Source organism: Micromesistius poutassou (assembly GCF_964030765.1).
Source record: "Micromesistius poutassou genome assembly, chromosome: 12".
Classification (NCBI taxonomy): Eukaryota; Metazoa; Chordata; class Actinopteri; order Gadiformes; family Gadidae; genus Micromesistius; species Micromesistius poutassou.
The window spans coordinates 1791909-1814334 of record NC_140282.1 but is presented as its reverse complement, the minus strand read 5'-3'; the positions used below and the strand labels follow the sequence as shown (position 1 = coordinate 1814334).

General features: G+C 48.9%; 1 protein-coding gene across 1 annotated transcript in view; it reads right to left on the bottom strand.

Annotated features, from left to right (window-relative positions):
- The window catches only part of LOC311356090 (potassium/sodium hyperpolarization-activated cyclic nucleotide-gated channel 4-like), a gene marked incomplete at both ends in the record, with an annotated part of 27184 nt that overhangs the window by 1272 nt on the left and 3486 nt on the right, over positions 1–22426 (bottom strand). Inside the window, 5 exons of the mRNA XM_084475868.1 lie at positions 1125–1132; positions 1869–2109; positions 2360–2506; positions 18551–18769; positions 21968–22129. Of these exons, the coding sequence (XP_084331994.1) occupies positions 1125–1132; positions 1869–2109; positions 2360–2506; positions 18551–18769; positions 21968–22129 (777 nt within the window). The remainder of the gene's footprint in view (positions 1–1124; positions 1133–1868; positions 2110–2359; positions 2507–18550; positions 18770–21967; positions 22130–22426) is intronic.

Genomic DNA, 22426 nt, shown 5'->3' with positions numbered 1-22426 from the left:
TGTATTTTAAAGTTTTGAACATACCCCTCCATAGCGTAATGTAGTCCCTTTTGATTGATCCTGGAGGAAATTAAATCTGTTTTCGCCCCAAAACTTCTCCAAAACCTGCTTTGATATACTGTCAGCTGACATTTTTCCATCCGTTTTTGTTATCGAGTCTGGTTTGTTTGTCCGAGTGCGTCGTGGTAATGGAGGGGGAGTGTGACTTTGCGACAGGTCAATTGACGTTATAAAACATCTACTAGTAATGTACAACGCCCCCAAGCTCCTCTCTTCTGAATCGTGTAATAGTGTACTTCAATATGATATGCAAGTCAGCCAACAATCTGCTCCAGTGTGCTATTCTACTACATTCACCTTCACTAGCCCCTCTCGACATCAGGAGGCACCACTCTGTGAAGGTAACATGTGTTCATTGAATTAATCCAATGTATTATAACAATTTATTACACGGTTCTTCTCAATGCTGCGGAACGCTCCGTTCACTTGCATGGGCCTTCCCGACTGCCGGTGGTGAATTATTTTTCAATAATGACTGTTGCCGCTAAGCATATAATGACCGCTGTCAAGGAAAGTGGATTTTTTCACGTCTTTCGTATCACTCCGCAAGTAGTCTGGTAACTTATGAACCCCAGCGTATTTGGTTGCTAAGTGACGTCAACGTCTTTACGTCGCCGGTCATTATCGGGAAATAAGCCCCTTCAGGTCCGGTTCGCCCTGTCGGGGCTTATTTCCCGATAATGACCGGCGTTCTATACATTATCCCTTACATGTATAACAGGCTTTATTATTAATTGTGGAAGCTGCAGCAACCTCCATGTGTGACGTAGGAAAGAAATCTAGAGAAATTGAGTTTACCCGCGGCAAAGTGAAATACTACACATAAATGTAATATAGGATGTAGGGTGCGAAGTACAAAGTGCTTAGGCTGTGATATTCCGTTAAGTATTGATCTGTTTGTGGGCTGGAAATGTGTTTTTTTATTCGCGTGACCCCTTATGCACGCCTCCTGATATGAACTCAATGTGGCAGACACGCTTTCCTTTGATTTGTTCACGTTGGCTCCCTGGAGAGTTGAGCTCCAGCCGTGGATGTGGGGGAGAGGATTCACCCCCCCCCCCCACACCCTCCACTGAAGGAGAGATCTGAGGGGGTGTGGGGGAGAGGGGTCATCCCCCCCCCCCCCCCCCACCCCTCCACTGAAGGAGAGATCTGAGGGGGTGAGTACCACTGCCATGTTGCCTGAGCGAGGCTAACAGCCTAGCTAGGATGAGTTGACGTCTCCATCGTCTTGCTGCGGATCACAAACCACTGCCAGCCCAGGACGGCCTGAGCTGGTCCGATCAGGATATGAAATGGTCCGGACGTAAATGTACAAAGATGTAAACATGCTGTTTTTAGTGGATCCCTTTCAGGCGAAGCGTCTCACAAAGCCATTAGCGCACACGCACCATTAGCGTTTCGTGTTCAACGTTTGTGTGTCAACAGGAAATAACACCCATACACACGCAAACGCACGCACACTGGTGTAGTCAAGATACTGGATTTTCTAACTTTGATACAATATCTTGAAAAATATCTCTATTGTATCCCGTTTTTTGAAACATACAACATACAATATTGACTTTTTATCGAAAGTGATATAAATATAACAAGGCTATTACACGCGTGATAACTTTACCAATGAGAGCGAGATACTGGTGTTACGGGTGTATCGACACTGGTCAAGCAGTACTGAAACAGTACTGCTTTTAACATTCAGCATCGATAAGTATCGAAAAAACACACACAGACAAACGCACACATTCCTACACAACGTGTGTGTTGTGCTCACCCCACCCCTGCAGGGGGGGGGGGGGGGCACTCACCGCCGAAGTAGGACCCATCGGAGAGCTTGGTCTCCTTGTTGCCCTTGGTCAGCACGCCGACCACGCCGTGCTGGATGAAGTACATCTTCTTGCCGATGGTGCCCTCCCGGATGATGTAGTCGCCGGGCTGGAACACCTCGAAGCGCAGCTTGGTCAGCATGGACGTCACGAAGTTGGGGTCGGCGTTGGCAAACAGCGGCATGGAGGCCACCAGCTTACGGCAGTTGAAGTTGATGATCTCCTGCGTGGGCGGGACGCGAGCGGACGCACATGCGGTTACACGCAAACACACACACACACACACACACATAGACACACACACACAGACACACACAGGTACACACATATATACACACAAACACACACACTCAAACACACACACACACACACATACACATTCACACAAAGACACACACAGATACACACACACACACAGATACACACACAAATGCACACACCCACACACTCACGCGCGGGCGTGGGCCCTGTACCTCTCTCAGCGGCTCGTTGAGCTCCCCCAGGATGCTGTCCTCGTCGAACATCTTGCCCTGGTAGCGGTGCTCGTAGTAGTCGTGGATCCGCTGGCGCATGTCTGCCGGCAGCTTGTGGAAGGACATATACTGCTCCACCTGCTTGTACTGCAGGGACACACACACACACACACACACACACAGGGACGCACACACACACACACACACACACACACACAGGAATGCACGCACACACACACACACACACACACACAGGGACACACACACAGGGACGCACACAGGGACACACGCACACAGGGACACACACACACAGGGACGCACACACAGGCACGCAAGCACGCACGCACACACACAGGGACGCATGCACGCATACAGGGATGCACGCACACACACACACACACACACAGGGACGCACGCACGCACACACACACAGGCACGCAAGCACGCACGCACACACAGGCATGCAAGCACGCACGCATACAGGGACGCACGCACACACGCATACAGGGACGCACGCACACACACACACACAGGCATGCAAGCACGCACGCATACAGGGACGCACGCACACACACAGGGACCCACACACACAGACACACACATGCACAGATATAGGCACGCATGCACACACACACACACACACACACACAAACACACAGGGAAGCATGCACACACACACACACACACAGGAACGCACAGGGAAGCACACACACACACACAGGGACACACAGGCCAGCACACACATGCACACACACACAAACACACACATGCACACACAAACACACACACACACACAGACACACACCAATAGGGTTAATTGAAGGACACAGCCTGACACAACAGATATGGCTCAAGAGAGACGGCGCAGGGTGAGCGCGACAGGAACGGAGTGCAGATAGACAGAGAGCCTCAGTTCATTTGCAGCGCTGCTCGTCGTCTCTGTGTCGGCAGCACACCCTCGTCCCGGTCAGGTGGGGGTGTCTCCACCCAGTAAGGTGGGGTCGTCATCACGTGTGGGGCGGGGTTGTGATTGTGATCAGAGGGTTGTAATTGACTTGTTTTGACGTGACCGGAGTGTCAAGCATTGAGTTCAATGTTGAATGTTCTGGAACACATTGTGTTCCAGAACATGTTGAAAATGTTCCAGTGTTCAAAGGCCTTGCACATGATGCAGCGCATGGGTACACCCGGCACCCATGCTAGGACATACAGAAAAAAAACCTCCAAAGTGACTATCGGCAGGGCTTCATTGAAGCAATTAGTCGCTGTTGAGGAGTGCTAAAACGGAACGATTGATTGGGAGCGCGGGCCAGATGCTGGCTGGGCCACGCTATGCACAATATGGCGGCTCATTGATTCAAAACAGTTTGTTGTTTTTTTTTGGAAGGGCAGCTCCACTGCTTCCCAAAAGCGCAATTTAGTCCCGTTAGCCGTAGCCACAACAGGAAAGGGTTATAGATTTGTTTCTCTTTCTTTGCTAAACAGTCTGACCCACTGAGCCGGCAGCCATAGGTCAAGTCCTACTTTAACTTTTAAATGGTTTCCTGAAACAGAATAACGTGAGTGATCTCGTACCCCAGAGTCCGACGTGGGCAGACACCCCGTCTCGTAGTTGATTGAGATTGAGATTCTTGGAACGCGTTTTGTATGCGTTGTTGTGCTTCGTTGGAGATGATTTCATCATAAGAAGTCTCTGGTTGAGTCAGTGAGCGTGCTGGCCGGGCGTCTGTGTATCAACCACCCCTTACAGAGCGGGATGGGGGATACCTCAAACGATGAGAGGCACGGAGGCTAGGTTCCCGATGTCTATACATCTAGTGTCTTCCCATGTACACAAAAACAAGACATATTATACGTATTATATCTATACATCTAGTGTCTTCTTGTGTACCAAAAACAGTACATACTGTATTAATGATTTCAAGAAGGAAAATCTGTAAACATGGACACAGAGGAGTTGAATTTAATGGAATTGGAATTAGTATTGAATATACTACCAATGATGGGACATCTTTTTATTGTTATATTTTGTGTGACGGGCCGAATGCGTTTCCTGCTTTATGATCTATGGAGAGATGAAGCAGTTTTATAGTTCCAAACAACTATAAAACAAAGCTACTCAATACGTTCACTATATTATTTATAAAGTAAAATCGCTCGTAAAAAAGACGATAACTTGTCAGATTTCTGTGTTCTGTGTTGATTTGGACCCGTGTCTAAAATATGCACGACGTCCCTTGTGTTCCTGGTACTGGGAATGGTTATTCCCAGTATAAACCGTGAGAAAAGTCATTTTATGTTTCGGGTTTCCGTATGCTTAGCGCCTGCGTCGAACAGCCCACCGACTCACAAACATGAATACAGATATTCTGAGAGAGAAGAGTTAGTATGGATGTGAACAGGACACAACGGAAGCGTGAGCCTTTAAACCAAAGGATGAGGGACGGATCAAAGCACACAGAGAGTGGGAATAAGGAACATTATGACCCACTCACCGGCTGAATATTCAGCACGCTCTTCCCTCGCTGAACAAAAAAATATATTACGCTACTAACCATTCACGGCACAGATCTGGAGACGTTCTTTAATCACTACTTGTCCGCCGCGTATACGTGCCTGCTCATGCAAGATGCTGGGCCTCAGATGTCTCTGTGTCTGTCTGTGGGATCAGACTTGGCCGCCGTAGAGTCGGCGATAATCTTCGCCAGAGGTCATCAAATGGACAATCATTTATTTTGAAATATAGCGCAGTAAATAGGGACGAGCTGCATTGTCGTGCACGTCTCTCTTTAGGGGGCGAAGCAGATGAGCTGTCAAGAGTTACTGGAAAATCAGGAGACTTCCGCAGAAGCAGATTTGAGGGGAAGATGGACAGATAGATGCAACAACAGCAGCAACGACCAAGGAGGATCTGAAGCGCTAATGGACCATCTGGATACGCGCGCTACCAAAGCCCCTTTCTGGTTCACCAGCACAAACAAACACCCAGGGCCTGTGATCCAACATGTTCGTAAAAATCACGTCTACTGTTTTTACAGCAGACCGCGGACAACTCCGCCCTCATCCTGAACGGAGAACCTGTTGAAATTGCATATTTTGTGCGCAGTGATTGAGACACGTGACCTAACCCTATATGTACACATAATATATCTGATGTTTTTTTGTTGATTATAGTTCAGGGATCATAAAGACCCTCATTAACACACGATGTGGCCCCGTACGGTGTAGCCTACCTCCTGTTTCCTATCACCCCCTTCCTTCTTCTCCTTCTCCCTATCACTCGACCTCCACCCCCACCCCAACCCCCCCCCAACCTCTTCAGCCGCCTCTGGCAAGGTGGAGGTCGATAGGTGGGGGGGGGGGGGGGGGCGGTGGTTCTGCTCCCTCCAGTGAGATACTGCTAATGAAACAAGCAACTGCCCCCCCTCCCCCCACAACCTCCCTCTCCCTCCCCACTACCTCACTCTCTCCCTCCCTCCCTCCCCACTCCCTCTCTCCCTCCCCAACTCCCTCCCTCCCTCTCTCCCTCCCTTCCTCCCTCCCCCACCCCATCCCACCCAACTCCCTCCCTCCTTCCCTCCCTCCCTCCCTCCCTCCCCCGGGGGAGCAGGCTCCATGTGATGAGGTGCCCGGAGCAGCGCCTGAAGAGAGCGAGCCGAGGGCTTTCTACATCACAGGGCCAGACCTCTCAGCCGCACGCGCCCCTCTAATGCGTGCGGCGAGCGCCACATCAAATGCGCGGCGTGGCCCCCGTGTCGAGCTAGTTCTGAGGCAGGGCGGGCGCACAGGAGGGGAGGCCACATGGCTCCTGTTTCAGCATCGATATACACCTCGCCAAACACAAGCAGGTGCCCTTCATCTACCCTTAATCTGTCCCCTATCAGGCCTCCATCGGCCCCCCCCTCCTTAACCGAGGATGATCCGTTCAATACTGTGTGCATATAGTCTTTCTCTCTCATCCTCTTCATCCTCCTCCTCCTCCTCCTCCTCCTCTCCCCGCTCTTCCTCTCCCTCTCCTCCCCTCTCCGCCCTGGTTCCACATCCAGACAGGTTTTCGTCCATCTGTGTTTGAACAAAGCCTTCTAAGCCCGACACTATTTGCCCTGCGCTCTGCTCCTCAGAATGCGCGAGCAGTCGGGAGAGTTCCAGCCTGCGCATGCTGATGATGAAGCCCCCTTCACCGCGAGGCTCACCTCCCGCCACACATGCTCCTGCACGGCTGTGCATGTGCCTGTGTGTGTGTGTGTGTGTGCGTGTGTGGGTGTGGGTGTTTTCTTTATAGTGCGTCTCCATCAGTACACATGACACACGCACGCACACACGCGCACACACGTACACATGCAATTCGCACACATGCCTTACACTCACACCCACACAAACACAGAGACACGCACACAGAGACACAGACACAAACACACACACACATGCAATACACACTCATACGCACAAACACACACTCAGACACAGAGACACATTCAAATACAAACACACACACACACACACATACACACACACACAGAAATACAGACCTATTATACATGAAGCCAATATATCCATCAGCATTTCAGAGTGCGTGTTGAATCCACCAAAAGCCATCGTAACTAAATCAAAAAGAACATCTCGTCGTGATTGGCCGACGACTGCGCCGATAGACAAGGCGGGGGGGGGAGGGGGGCGGAGGGGCGGCTGGTCACCTTCACGACAGCGCTACTTCCTCACAAAGTAGACCTGTCCTCCCCGGGCCCGCTCCTATTGGCTGGAGCGTGACGAGCCGGCGCCGTGATGGATGTCTGCATCTGTACCTGCGGTGCTGCGGTGCGAGCTGACAGCCCCTAACCCACATTCCCCGTCCCTCCTAATGTCTGCACATTAGCCGGGGTCCTGGCGAGGCACTCAGAGGGAGGGTGCATGAGTGGGTACCCACCCTCCCCCCCACCCTCCCCCCTCCTCCCCCCCCCAGCCTGATTTTACATCCGCTCGTAAAAGGCTTTTTACCGGCGGATGCGTCCGTGCTATCCTTTGGTTTATAGTGGATCACACTTAGATTCCCCCCGCCCCCCCCCCCCCACACCCCAGCATGAATCGCAGATAGCAGAGCCTGTCCTGTCGCCGTGACGCCGCTGTCCGTCATCCGTCAAAGACATCCCATGTTTGTTTCCTAGTTCCTCTTCCTGGTATGTCCCTCCTAATTGCTAATTCTGGCTAATTATGTATTACTGATGTAGCCTATTAGAGACAGATTAGATGTGAAATCATTATAGATCATAGGGAAATACGACGATGGATGTGGAGATTGGAGCGAGAGAGGGGGAGGGAGGGAGGGAGGGAGGGAGGGAGAGAGAAAGATAGAGAAAGAGAGAGAGAGACAGAGAAAGAGAGAGAGAGAGAAAGGGAGAGAGAGAGGGGGGGAAAGAGAGAGATAAGGACGAATGGAGAGAGAGAGAGAGACAAAGGGTCAGGATCGGTGAGTTGCATTGTGCTCAGCCTAACCCATATACAAATCAGATCAAAATGTGCAGAACGCAGATAACACGGCGATAACACCCACAGCGAGGCGGAGAGCGTAAACAAACACATTGTGTGCACAGGAGCCTCCTCACAGGCAGATCTGCGCTGAGGTCGGAGCAGATATCTGTGGGGGAAGATGTTTCAGCAAAAGAACCAGATTGTTTGTCTGAATAGCTAATGAATCGGACGATTTTGTGCAGACACATCGGCCACGTTGTCCTAGTGTGTGCCCCGATGACAACTACGGAAAACTACTGGGCAGAGGCTAACCTTGTGTCTTTCAACTTAGACTCAGGCTTGTATTAGCCTTCCAGTTGGCTAACACGATTAGCCTGCGATTAGTACTGGAAATGTCCACTTAAAGCTAAGGGTAGACGCACTTCTTTCCCCAATTCTATTAGATGAATAAAATTACAGCGCAGGATGTTTCCCGTTAAATAGTACACATATGTTTCGGGATCTGACGGAGGCTCGGTCCTCTCTGAACACCCTCCGGTCTGACTCCCACGCAGCCTAACGACGTGATCGCCGAAGAACCCGACGAGACGGAAGACGGCCGCTTAGCGCGTCGCTCAGCTCAATCAGTGACTGTCTGATCCCTGCCTGATGCGTGTGTATTTAATTAATTTCTAACCCTAACCCTAACCCTGACCCTAACCCTACTAACCCTAACCCCTAACCCTACTAACCCTAACCCTGACCCTAACCCTACTAACCCTAACCCCTAACCCTACTAACCCTAACCCCTAACCTTAACCCTAACCCTAACCCTAACCCTACTAACCCTAACCCTAACCTCTCCCTGCCTCTCCTATTCCACTGAAAGGTTTCTCTGGCCGTGGGGCGGAGTTGTTGCCGATAATTCCGAATATCCGCACAATATCAGACTGAGCCTGAACGCTTACGCCCGCGTTGCTTTCATGATCATCGTCGTACACACTCCCAAGACATGTACAGTACTGTACTTCCACGCTCATATATGGAAGTAGTACCAATATAAAATCACACCATGGGTCAAATGAATATAATTGATGCATTGGCGAGTATCAAAGTAGTCAAGATTTTCAACCTCATGGATATTAAGTTCATACACACAAATACACACACACACACAAATGTGTTTGGCATCAGCTATTGCGTTTATGTACTGGATCCACATCAACCAGCAGCACAGTGTGTGGTGGTGTGAGAACACGAAGACAGATCCACAAAGCCGCCGTCTGCACGCGCTCAGAGCGGGCTCAACCCTTTACACGCACGTGGCTCCTGCGGTGAGACGGGGGGGGCCCCGTGAGGTTGACTGAACCCCTGACCTGGGGCCGAGGAGGGCCCGTCATGCCCTGTCATCAACCGTCAGGATGCAGCGGCCACGATCCTCCCAGGTCCTCCTATCGCTAAAGGTCCCATGACATGCCACCAGGTGCCACCGATCTGTCTCCAACGACATCGCAGGTGGGCGTGTCCGCCTAGACGCGTGACGGATAGATGAGCAACGTTTTGCTACAGTCCACCGGGTAGGCCAGCATCTATCCAGCACACATCCAGGTGGACACGCCCACCTGTGATGTCACTAGAGACAGATTTTCAAAAACGGCTTGTTACGGCTAATCACACAACACCTGGTGGCATGTCATGGGACCTTTAAGACTGGACCTATCGTAGCATTCAATTACGGTTTTAGTGTTTCAGTTTTGCGTCAATCTACCTACGAGCTTTGAGCTTCAGAAGACGAAGCTCTGAAGACACGCCACCGCCCCGGTCCCACTGATGTATTCTCCTTGATCGTCAGAATGTACTAAATATAGAGAGCAAGCTAAATATAAGAGGGCCACACGCTAAAGCTGATGAGACAGGACGGCGCACGCGAGAAGACAGCCAACGCATTGTGTCACATAATGAAAGGTTTGCAGGATAGCTTATGATGTTCTGAAGCTGACAAATGTCATGACCTCGCTTACTTTGTCTCACAGAACACACACACAAATACATACACACACACACGTAACACACACACACGCACACATACACACACACACACACACACACACACACAGAACAACCCCCCTTACACACATACAGACACACACACACACACATAACAAACACATAACCGGCGCGCACAATGGGGGTGGGGGGGGGGGGGGGTGATAACGGTCTGTCCATCAGTAAACGATCTCTGTGATGCAGAGTCTGCCGCACAGCCCAGCCTGGAAGGAACTCTTCCTACCATCCGTAACAGCCAATCACTGTCACCGTGCGCAGCAACACTAATGAATTTAGACGGTGGGAGGGGGGCGTTTATTTGAGCTGAAATCCTGTTCTTCACCATGTACTGTCAATGTCAATACTGCCACACACAGCTGCCATTGTTCAAGATGTCTACAAACCGAAAGGCTTAAAGTGCCATCTCAGGCACTCTGCAGCATAGGATATGGTATGCAGCACCTTCACATTGTGCCGGCGCGTGTAATGATACATGTTTTGTAATTCCCCATAGCTAATGGTCGCTCGCGCACGTGTTCCAATTAAAATATACAGTTTCAGCCAGACCTTGAAGGGGAAACGTCACGCTGCCGCGGCTACGTTCTGTAAACGGAGAATCATCGATTTCGTTTCAGTCACTTCACACACACACACACATGCACACACACACATGCACACACACACACACACACACACACACACACACACACACACACACACACAAATACACACAGTGTCCCCAACTTCTCCCACTCCTGTCTGATTATTAGCAGGAACCGTGGGAGTCGGAAAAAGACGAGGAGAGCGGGGGTTGGGGTAACAGCGGCGTCTCTGAGGGTTATCCCGGAGCGCATCATAATAAAGCCATTTGTGTAACTACCAACCGACTGTGTTGTTCTCGCGGAGCCACAGAGACGGCTCCCTGCGGTGAACCTGGAGAATAATAAACAGCCGACACGTCGCAGGCTTTTAGACGGGGCGGGCTGCGTCGCCGCGTCTCCTTCAGATCGTGTGCTGGTGAGGAGCCTCTTCTCTCCAGTACGCCGACCTGTGAGGCGCAAGTGCTATCGGTGGTGCTCCCGTTGACCGCGATGTACGGACTCAAACTGCCTCGGTGCCCGTCGTTCCACTCAAGAGAAGAGAGCCCCTCTTTAGTATAAATATGGGTGACTTACTCGGTCACCCATTTGTCTTTTCGCTTTAAACATCTTTTTCTCGCCTGCTTTATTGCTCCTTTGATGAAACCTACCCCCCCTCCCTTCTCTCCCCCTCCTACTCCTCCGCCCCCTTCCCATCTCTCCCATCACCCTCCCACTCCCCCCCTCCCTACTCTCCCCTCACTCACTTTCATAGCGCATGCAAATTTGATCAAATAATCCATGAATAATTCACTTCCCCAAAAAAGATGTCAGCCACTTAATTATACTTTCTAAACATTTACACAGACACACACACACACACGTGCGCGCACACACACACACTCGCGCACGCGCACATACACACACACACACACACGTGCACACACAAACAAACAAACACATGCATTCACGCACAGACACACAAACACACACACCAACACTACAGTATATCCATGCAACCTTGATTTCCACGGGCAAAAGGTTTAGGTTATGAAACTGGCAGACTCAAACTTAGTGACATCAGCCAAACCACTCAAAATGTGATTGATTCCATTGGCCTGTTCTGTCCTGAAGGGTCGTGGCTGTGTTTTGCTAGTCAATGGTTGTGCAGGGCGAGGGTTTTGTCAATAGGAGGGAATGGCAGACCTGTCTTTGAGTCCCCATCGATCACCTGCTGTGATGATGACACTCTCGGAATGTATTGAAGTGGGCCTGCAGAACTTAGTTATGTCTTTGAATAAAACCAACGACTGAACGTCTGCGGCCTTATAAAGGTTGCTATTTAATTCAGTGCAGTTCGGTTCCAATAAAAGTTCAATCAGCCTGAGTTGTTGACTTTTTGCAGCTCTTCTAATAGAAGTGTTTGATGTGATGCCTGAACCAAAACACGCCGCCTCAGAGTCCCGGTTCCAAACGGCTCCTCCACAGCCTTGACTCAGCAGTAAAACTTGAATAAGAACCCCGAGGACGGAGGGACGGGAGAGGGGATGCAGCCCACCGTACAGAACGGATGCCGCGGGGCCCCTGGTTGTTAATGACTTCGGCTGTCGTTGTGAGTTTGAATCCTCAATCCTGCGAGGGGGCCTGGAACCCCCTCGCATTAGCCGTCGACCGCAGCGTCCTCGAAAACAGATTGGTAAAGTGCACGGCTCCTTTTCAGAGAGTGAAACAAAGCAAAGGAAAACCGCTGTTTCTTTGTATTATTCACTTCTGGATTAATAATCCAGATTTAGTCGGGCCGTGACTCCCTGCAGCTCTCGCTGAGCGTGGGACCGGCGTGGAGGGAGGTTTACACGGCCAACAGGGAGCTCTCCTTCAAGTGCAAACATGTTCGTCATACAAGGGGTATTTCGGTGTGAGGCGGAAGCACAACAGGTCCCCGGGGGCCCGCTCACCCTGGGCTAATCAGCCCAGGGCCTGCCATTAACTCCTCCCACAGGAGCCTTGTTTAATTGCATTGTGTTAATTAGAGATTCAGAGAAAGGGCGGGGCCGAGGCGGGAACCGCTGCCATTTCCTGTCTGGAGCCACCTGGGGAGGCGTGCTGGAACACGCTGCTCGTGGCAACGCGGTCTCACTCCGAGTTCGTCAGAAATCGTGTGCGTTCCCTGGGTATCAGATATCGCTGTGGAGGGATTACACACTCCCTGTGTCGAATGAAGACGCACAAGGACACCCTTTGCGTCAGCAGTTAAAGCCGAAAGCCCCTGGCGTAGATTTCTTTGACTAACTCAGAGTGAGAATGTGTTGCTCATGGAGATGATGGAGTCACAGCTGATGCTACGCACACGCACACACACACACGCACACACACACACAGACACGAACATGCACACGCATACACACTTGTCCACCGGATTGCGCACACACACACACACGCACACTTGTTCACAAAGGAAACACACACATAGAAAGAAAACTCACAAACACACACAGACAAACACACACACACACACACACACTAACTCACACACACAAACGAACAATCAGAGAAATATTAATTTAGAGCTACTGTCCCACCTGCCCCTGATTGATTAATAGTTGATTACTAAATCTTGTAAGCAACAACTACAGCGTTGATTACTAGATTGGACAGACTGCAGTGGTTCAGCGTGTATAGGAACACACACGCTTTTACCAAACAGCTAGAACTAGGTAAAGTGGTGAACCTGCCTAGTCATTGTTGAGAGCGACAAACACTGGATGACGGAAAAGAGGAAAATAAGGTATCAGGGATCCATTCTAGCACATTTGCGCAGCCATTGGTTTAAAATAGAGACATATGCGCCGTGACGCCCGCTGATAACAGATGATTCCTGGGGTTGTTGGAGCAGGTACACGGAGAGAGTCTCCTTGTTGGCCTACTTTCCCTGCACACTGTGATCGTCGCGGCGCGATAAGGGAGCCCCACGCGGCCGGGCCAGAGACAGAGTCTGTGGGGAAATTGGCAGATTGCTAAACCATTCCAGAATCACACCTTCCAATAGCCCTAGATTGAAAAGCACTGTGAGACATAATAGTTTCAGGGAACGCTGTGACCCCCCCCAAAAGAGTTCAGACAGGGTTTTCTTTTTAGGGTTCAGCGTTCTTTTTATACTTGTGCTCAGATGAAGTGGAAATATATAAAACCATTTAGAAAAGGGAAATTCAATATATTTGTCAGACAGTCCATTCAGCATATTTCTCCAAAAAAGGATTTGGATAAATGCGAGTTCACTCCAGAATTCGCTCTTTTCCGACTCGTCGGTAAAACAACAAACGAAAAGCAGTAGGAAACAATGAGCGGAATAACGAGCAGACCCGCAGACACATTAAACCACGATTCCTACAATTGTTTACTGTAGATCCTTGCATGATATTTCCAATAGCTCCGACCATAACATCCCCCAGTTAGGTTAGGATGAGATGAGGCCAGGCCCGGCCCCGACCGGGCCCCCATCAGCCGCCTGGCTGCGGCGGGGATGCGGACCAGCTGTCACATCACACACCTCGCGCAAATGGAAAACGACCCGGCGACAATTTGAAGAAGGAAAAAAAAACAAGACTGTATTCCTATTTTGTAATACCGATGTCTGGTGCATTCACACTCAATTTGCATGAACGGCTCGGGTTTGAAATAGGGCAGAAAACAATATCTGCTCGCTTGATATTCTCTTTGTCATGGTTTTGTTCACACAGATGGATGAAACCGTGTATATTTTTAGAATGGCGAGAAAACGTGCTGTCTTTGAATTCAATAGTTCCCTCTCTCTGACCTGAGTGTTCAACTTGATCCTGTAGCCTCTCTAGTTTGTGTTAACAGTGTGTGTGTACAGATCCTGTAGGCTCTCTAGTTTGTGTTAACAGTGTGTGTGTACAGATCCTGTAGGCTCTCTAGTTTGTGTTAACTTGTGTTGATCCTATAGCTCTCTAGTTTGTGTTAACAGTGTGTGTGTGTCTGTGTGTGTGTCTCCTATAGGCTCTCTACTTTGTGTTCACAGTGTGTGTGTGTGTGTGTGTGTGTGTGTGTGTCTCCTATAGCTCTCTAGTTTGTGTTAACTTGTGTTGATCCTATAGCTCTCTAATTTGTGTTCACAGTGTGTGTGTGTGTGTGTGTGTGTGTGTGTGTGTGTGTGTCTCCTATAGCTCTCTACTTTTTGTTAACTTGTGTAGATCCTATAGCTCTCTAGTTTGTGTTAACAGTGTGTGTGTGTGTCTGTCTGTCTCCTATAGCTCTCTAGTTTGTGTTAACTTGTGTAGATCCTATAGCTTTCCAGTTTGTGTTAAGTGTGTGTGCGTGTGTGTCTCCTATAGGCTACAGTCTACTTTGTGTGAACCGCGGGTGTGGATTCTATTCAAGAGCTCATTTTACTCGGCTTGCTAGCTTCTGACAGCCCAATCATTTATCACATGGTGTCGCTTTGTAATATAATTCTTTATCCACAGCGGATTATGCCCATGCTTTCTGATGGTAATTCTTTGCTGTCTTTTGAGAAGAGAGCAAATTTTCCTTTTTTTTCGTCCCTTTTGGCCCAATTCAGAATTCCCTTCACTATATCATCATCCCCCAGAGAAATTCTAATTTGTTTTATCTGTGAGGTTTTTTCCCAATCGTGTTCATACACATCCAGTAATAATATAGCACTAAAAGGGTCATATCCATATGGTTTTGTGTTTGGGAGCCCGGTCTGATGATGTAACGCCTGAGGCATACCAACATGAAGCCCTGAGAATTAAAATAGGCAGGTAATTGAGTCTAACTGCTGCTTTGTACGGCACTAATCGCCTCTGCCTTGCTCCTCAGCAAAACGTAACCGGCATTGCCTGACTTCCACTTAAGTAGGTCACCAAAGACAAATATTTGTATGTGTAAATGAGTTTTCGTACAAACGGTGAGGGTGCAGACAGTAGCCGACTCAAAGTCAGTGAGCCAACGACCCGGAACGGTTTGAAATCTGTACTTTGAAATTGCGTTCTGTTATTTTTACAGAAGGTGGTGGTAACAGAAGCATGTTTGACTGGTGCTTCTCTCCAGAACATTCTGGAAAGTCACCCTGGAATTCTGGTTCTGGCATTTTCAGACTGGAACTATATATACTTCAATAAAACATCAATATTATTCACAACAAGTGGGTGATTAGCTTGAGAAGAGGACTATTTCCCCTTAGCGGTCCCTTAGCTCTGCTGAGGGTTTTCATCTATTTAATTGATTTCTGATCCTATCAAATGATATTTTATAGTATTAGAAATGTATAAGAAATATTGTTAGAAAAATAGTTATTATTTTACTGGCACTATTTTTGTTTTAGTCCCTTTTTGAGGCAAGATGAAATAGGATTTTATTGATCTCAGAAGAGTTTGAAACGCTCTTCTGAAGAATTCTGTGCTCTTTACTGTCTAAGTCATAAATAGAGCAAAATGGTTTTCAACAGCAAACCCAGTAACCTGTTCGTGTTTACCTCAGACGGAATGAGGATGAGCCAGTGTTTAATGTTGAACTGTCACGTCGCGTCAGGGTAACACACACACACACACACACACACACACAGGTACACACAGACTGACATACACACACAGGCTGACATACACACACACACACACACACACACACACACACACAGGTACACACAGACTGACATACACACACAGGCTGACATACACACACACACACACACACACACACACAGTTCTGTTCCCACCTCATCTCCTGCTGCCTAAGGACTTGTCACTGCCGTTGTGTCACCTTCCCAGAGATCGGCGGATAAACAACCCAAACTATTACAGAGTGGAATGTCTCTCCAGCAACTCTAGACCTGTGATTGGCCAGAAATGATTGAGGGGTAACTTGGAAGGTTAACTATTGGCTACCGCCGCAGTGACCCGTTCATCCAGCTGATTTGTGTTCAGGTCCCCTAGAGGAAGGAACAGCTGGCTGTGGCTCTCTGTCTGGCTGAAAACAACCACCTGTCCGGGCTCCAGAGAACCACCAGCGGATTCCCCCCCCCCCACCCCCCCTGTGTGCGGCGATGGTGGCATTAGGCTAACGCGGGGAAGCAGAGTGCAATCTCCAGGAGGCAAAGCCATGTCTCGGACAAACACTGACATAAGAGACAACGACAAACTGTCTCTGTCCATAAGAAGGACCGGCTTGGATAAGATTAATACGACCGGACAGCTTTGGAAAAAAACGGGGCTTTGGCAGCTTGGCCGAGGCCGGCTGCACAGGCAGAGTGGCTTATCGCGCAGAGACACTCAATGAAAGAATGCACTCTCTTAAAAAACTAATTACAGACAGTAAAAGCATTAGGCGGCAAGTACACCGGGCTAAGAGGAGTCCTAAGACGGGGTTCAGTGCTGGCTCAGGAGCCGCTCCGCTGCCTCCCCGAGAACCGGCTCAAACCGAACCCTATCTCGGCTGGAACACGTGTAATTGGAATGGCTGTTTCTGATTGGCTCATGGGTTGTTTTTTTTTACGATTTGAGCCAATCCGTAACCACGACCGGCGTTGTGTGGTTGTGTTGTGTTTAGATCTCAGTGTTGTAGTCATGTTGTGTTTATATATCAGTGTTGTGTTGTGTTGTAGTCATGTTGTGTTTATATATCAGTGTTGTGTTGTGTTTTGGTTGTGTTGGGTTGTGTTGTGTTGTGTTTAGATCAGTGTTGTGTTTTGGTTGTGTTGTGTTGTGCTGTGTCGTGGCATGCTGACTTTAGACCCCAGCGTTGTGTTGTGTTGGGTTGTGTTGTGTTGTGTTTAGATCAGTGTTGTGTTGGGTTATGTTGTGTTTAGATCAGTGTTGTGTTGTGTTGGGTTGTGTTTAGATCAGTGTTGTGTTGGGTTGTGTTTAGATCAGTGTTGTGTTGGGTTGTGTTGTGTTGTGTTGTGTTTAGATCAGTGTTGTGTTGGGTTGTGTTGTGTTTAGATCAGTGTTGTGTTGTGTTGTGTTGTGTTGGGTTGTGTTTAGATCAGTGTTGTGTTGGGTTGTGTTGTGTTGTGTTGGGCTGTGTTTAGATCAGCGTTGTGTTGGGTTGACTTTAGACCCCAGCGTTGTATTGGGTTGTGTTGTGTTTAGATCAGTGTTGTGTTGGGTTGTGTTGTGTTTAGATCAGTGTTGTGTTGGGTTGTGTTGTGTTGGGTTGTGTTTAGATCAGTGTTGTGTTGGGTTGTGTTGTGTTGTGTTTAGATCAGCGTTGTGTTGGGTTGACTTTAGACCCCAGCGTTGTGTTGTGTTGGGCTGTGTTGTGTTTAGATCAGTGTTGTGTTGGGTTGTGTTGTGTTGTGTTGTGTTGTGTTGTGTCGTGTTGTGTTGACTTTAGACCCCGGCGCTGTGGTACACTGTAAGGCCTCCCCCGAGAAGGCGTCCATGTGGCAGACTAGCAGCTCAGCTCATTATCACCCTCCACCCGGTGGTCCTACTGGGACCCCGGCCCGGACCTGCCCAGCCTGCTGCCGGAGCCCTCTGCTGGGCATGAGAGAGACGTGAGCTCCCCTACCACCACAGTACAGCCAGGCTACCTGGAGCTGCTCGGGGGGACACCTACCCTGATGGCACTCCATATCACCATAAATCACAATATCATATCTTTAATATGATCACTTTTACTATGGTTCAGTTATATAATGAGCAGGTTTATATACATAATTAGCAGGTATCTATACGTAATGAGCAGGTATATTATATATATATATATATATATAGAAAATGAGCAGGTATATACAGTATATATAATATATATATATATATATACACATATAAATAATGAGCAGGTATATATATATATACATATATAATGAGCAGGTATATACAGTATAGATATATATATATATATACACAGTGAGCCGGTACATATACATAATGAGCACCATGAGGCAGGGAGACAATCGCCCTCACCACCAGACACACAAATCCCTCTACCATCAAAACCAATCCGCAAAACAACCGACCAACAAGCAATTAACGTCTCACACTCTCAATCCCAACGACACCTCTTCACCTCCCCCCCCTCCCCCCCGACACACCCCCACACCCCCACACCCCCTCCTCCCGGATGTGTGCCCCCCCCCCCCCCCCCCCCCCCCCCTCACCTTCTCCTGGTACTGGCGGCGGGACGAGTCCAGGGACTGGATGAGGGCGGTGGCGTGGCCCACGAACATGGCGTAGCAGGTGGCGCCCACGATCATGCTGAGGATGGTGAGCCACACGTCGGTCATGCCCACCGGGGGGTGCATGCCGTAGCCGATGCACAGCATGTGGCTCATGGCTTTGAACAGGGCGTACGAGTACTGCTGGCCCCAGGTGTCGTTCTGGAGAGAGAGGAGAGAGGAGGGGAGGGAGGGGGGGGGGATAGGTCACTCTCGTTCTGTGGTTTGAATCTCTCTCTCTCTCTGTCTCTCGTTCTCTCTCTCTGGAGAGAGGAGGGAGGACGGGTCGCACCATCGCTCTCTCTCTCTCTCGTTCTGGAGGAAGGAGAGAGGAGGGAGGACAGCAGGTCACCGTCGCTCTGTGGTTGAATCTCTCTCTCTCGTGCTCTCTCTCTGGAGAGAGGGGAGGGAGGACAGGTCACTCTGTGGTTGAATCTCTCTCTCATTCGCTCTCTCTCTTTGTCTCTCTCTCATGCTGGAAGAGGGGACAGCTGGGAGAACAGGTCTCTCTCTCTCTCTCTCTCTCTCTCTCTCTCTAGTTCTCTTTCTCTGTCTCTCTCTCTCTCTGTATTAATCTCTCTCTTTCTGGAGAAGGGAGGGAGGTGGGAGAACAGTTAACCATCAGACTGACTTAGATTGTTGTCTCTCTCTCTCTCGCTCTCTCTCTCTCTCTCTCTCTCCCTCTCTCTCTCTCTCTCTTCCGCTGTCTCTGCCTCTGGCCGTCTCTGCCTTTCAGTATTTCAGGTATGATAGTGTTAGTGTGTGAGTAAGGAAAAGGTCACTGAGCACTCTGACAACAAACACATATAGACTCACTCGCCAAGCCACTCAGATACGAGCACTCACTGACACACGCACACACACACACACACACACACACACGCACACACGCATGTCTCCAGAAATGCACACACAAGCACACACACACACACGCAAACACACACGCACGCACACAGACACGTACACAAACACATACACACACACACACACACACACACACACGCAAGCACACACGCACGCACACACGCATGTCTCCAGAAATGCACACACTCACACACAAGCACACACACACACACACACACACACAAACACACACAAACACACACCCGCGTCTCCAGAAAAGCATGCAGACGCGCACACACCCATTAAAGGGGCTATGAGCAATGTCCACTCGTCTCCCTTCAGGTTGGGAACATGGGGAGGTGTGTTTCGAACACAACATGCATCCAGACATGACAGACACTCCACCGCCGCAGCCTCCAACAGTTGAGAGAATGGGAGGCGTGACCAAGGGGCACCGGAGACTTCTGAGACGGAAACTAGGTCAGCTATTTGGAAAGAAAAATCTCGTTGAGATTTCCTTGTTCGTAGAACTATCACCCCCCCCCCCCCCCCCACACACACCCAAACCCACCGCCCCCGGACCCCCCCCCCCCCCCCCCAACCCAACCTCTCTTTCCTTTAGATCCCCGGGGATGTCTGCGGGGAATCAATATGAGATCTCTACTGGGGATGACAAATCCAAATTGCTTTCCGACTCATTTCCACAGCAGGAAAAGCCGAGCGATAGCAACGTTATTAGCGCCCCTAAGAAGGTAAGGAGCCATGATTCAGGCCGATAATGGGACAGCTACTGTACAGGACGAAGAGGAGCGCTATCTGTAACGGCGCTGATCAGCGGCCGGCCGACCGCGGCGGAGTGCATTAAAACACATTCTCCCGCCGAGCTGCCCGATCGCCCGCTCGCACCGGGGATTCATTCAGAAAGATCTATTTGTTTTGGTGTCACATCGGAGGACTATTCTTCTAAGTAATTCAATTAATTAGCGCTTGTTGACTGAGGGGGAAACTCGACAACCTCCTAGTCTCATGTTAACGAGACGGGCGGAAAACTTTGAACCCAGAGCGGAGTGTGTCCTCGTCTCGTCGCCCCTCGCTCCCCCCGGTGTCATGTGCCGCCGTGGACCCGGTGTCTAAAAACAGTGTGGAGCCGTAACGTCGTTAGAATCTCGTTTGGCTCCCTCCTGCAATCACCTCCCGTCACCTGAGAGTGAGGCATTACAGCGGCAGGAGATATGATTTGGAAAGGAGAGATCATGTTAACGGGGGACGTTGAATTGTGATTAGATGTTGTTAGGAAATGTGAAGTATTTAAGGTGAAGAATTTGTAACGTTGTTAATGGTTTCATTCGTGCAATTATGACTTCATCTAATTAAATGATAACAGAGTGGTAGAATTAAATCTTTAATAAAGTGATCATTTAATCACAGGGAAAACGGGATGAAATGTATTTTTGATTTCAGCAAATCATTTTCATGCAAAGGAGGGCCTTTTTCACATACGTGTATATATTCACTTACATATATATATATATATAATATAGATTTTAAATAAGAATAACGCATAATAATATTTTACTATTTTACTTATAAGTAAAATAGTAAAATATTATTATGCGTTATTCTTATTTAAAATCTATTTAAGTTTGTCTTTGACAACTCACCTTAATATGTGAGAGCTTGTTTTTGCTCAACAAATCAATCAAATCAGACAGGTTTGAGAGGCAGAGATGAGCTCAACAGGTTTTGATCAAAGGACTGACCCATTTCTAACCTAATGTCTGTGTAATGGAGTCCTCTGGGCGGGACTTGTAGGTCCAGGGCTAATAACACCAGCCACGCTCGCTCAAAGAGCTGCTGTGCTGTTGTCGATGTGGCAGGGGTTCACTGGATCTGAAGAGGACTTATCTAACATTCGGCAATAATCCTCTATTGACGACCTTTAGAGACAGTAGCTGGATCTAATCGTCTCTTGGGGGTTTTTCACTGTAACGATAAACTGCGTTGTGAAGGGGGCTATGAATTCGCTGGCCTTCACGTCAACAACGTGGATACTTCCACCGATGAACTGATACGGATCACAGGGCCGTGTACAAGATAATGCCCTTCAATTTTGTCATTCTTCCTGGAAAGTACGGTTCCAAAAACATTACCTCTCCGAGCACAATCTAAAGTATACATCTAATGTATTTCAATAGCATTTGTATCTAAAATCAGGATGGGATGTGATTTTCTTTTGGTTTTATTTTCATTTTGTTTTTCTTTATGCCCGGTAAAACAGAGGGAAGACCGACATATCTAAACAATTCAAGCTGGTAAGAAATTGTCGGTCATAAGACTCATCAAGACATTAGGCATTATAATCTGAATCTTATTATTATTATTATTATTATTATTATCAGAAATATATAATATTATCAGAAAGGCAGGGGTTGAATTTCCCCTGGCATCATTCCTCAAACCAAACAAGCATGTGACAAGCAACAATGTAATTTAAAAGAAGGAACAAGAATCGCTCACCACCATTTTGTTTTTGGACACCCAGCAGTCCGGGGGGAAGTCCTGCAGCATGGGCACCAGGAACTGCAGGCAGCCGTCCCAGTGGCACAGCAGCAGCATCATCCCGATCAGGTTGACGATCCTCACCATGGCGCTGGCCAGGTCGTAGGTCATGTGGAAGATCTGAGGGTGGGGGGGGGGCAGGGAGAGAGAACAGAGACATCGGACAGTCGGGGGGACGACAAAGTCGATCTGTGGCGACACACAATCTCAGTGTGGATTAATCAACTGCTCTGAGTCTGAAGGTCAAAACGGGGTGAAATCGATGCGCTGTGTTGCGATCGGGTTTAATCTGGACGTGAGACCACACAGGAGACGGGAAAAGTGTGTCGGACAAGAACAAAGACGAAGGCGATCTATAGGACACGGTCCGGGCCGACGTGGGCTCGGAAACCGATCACATCCCAGTTCTTTAGGGCA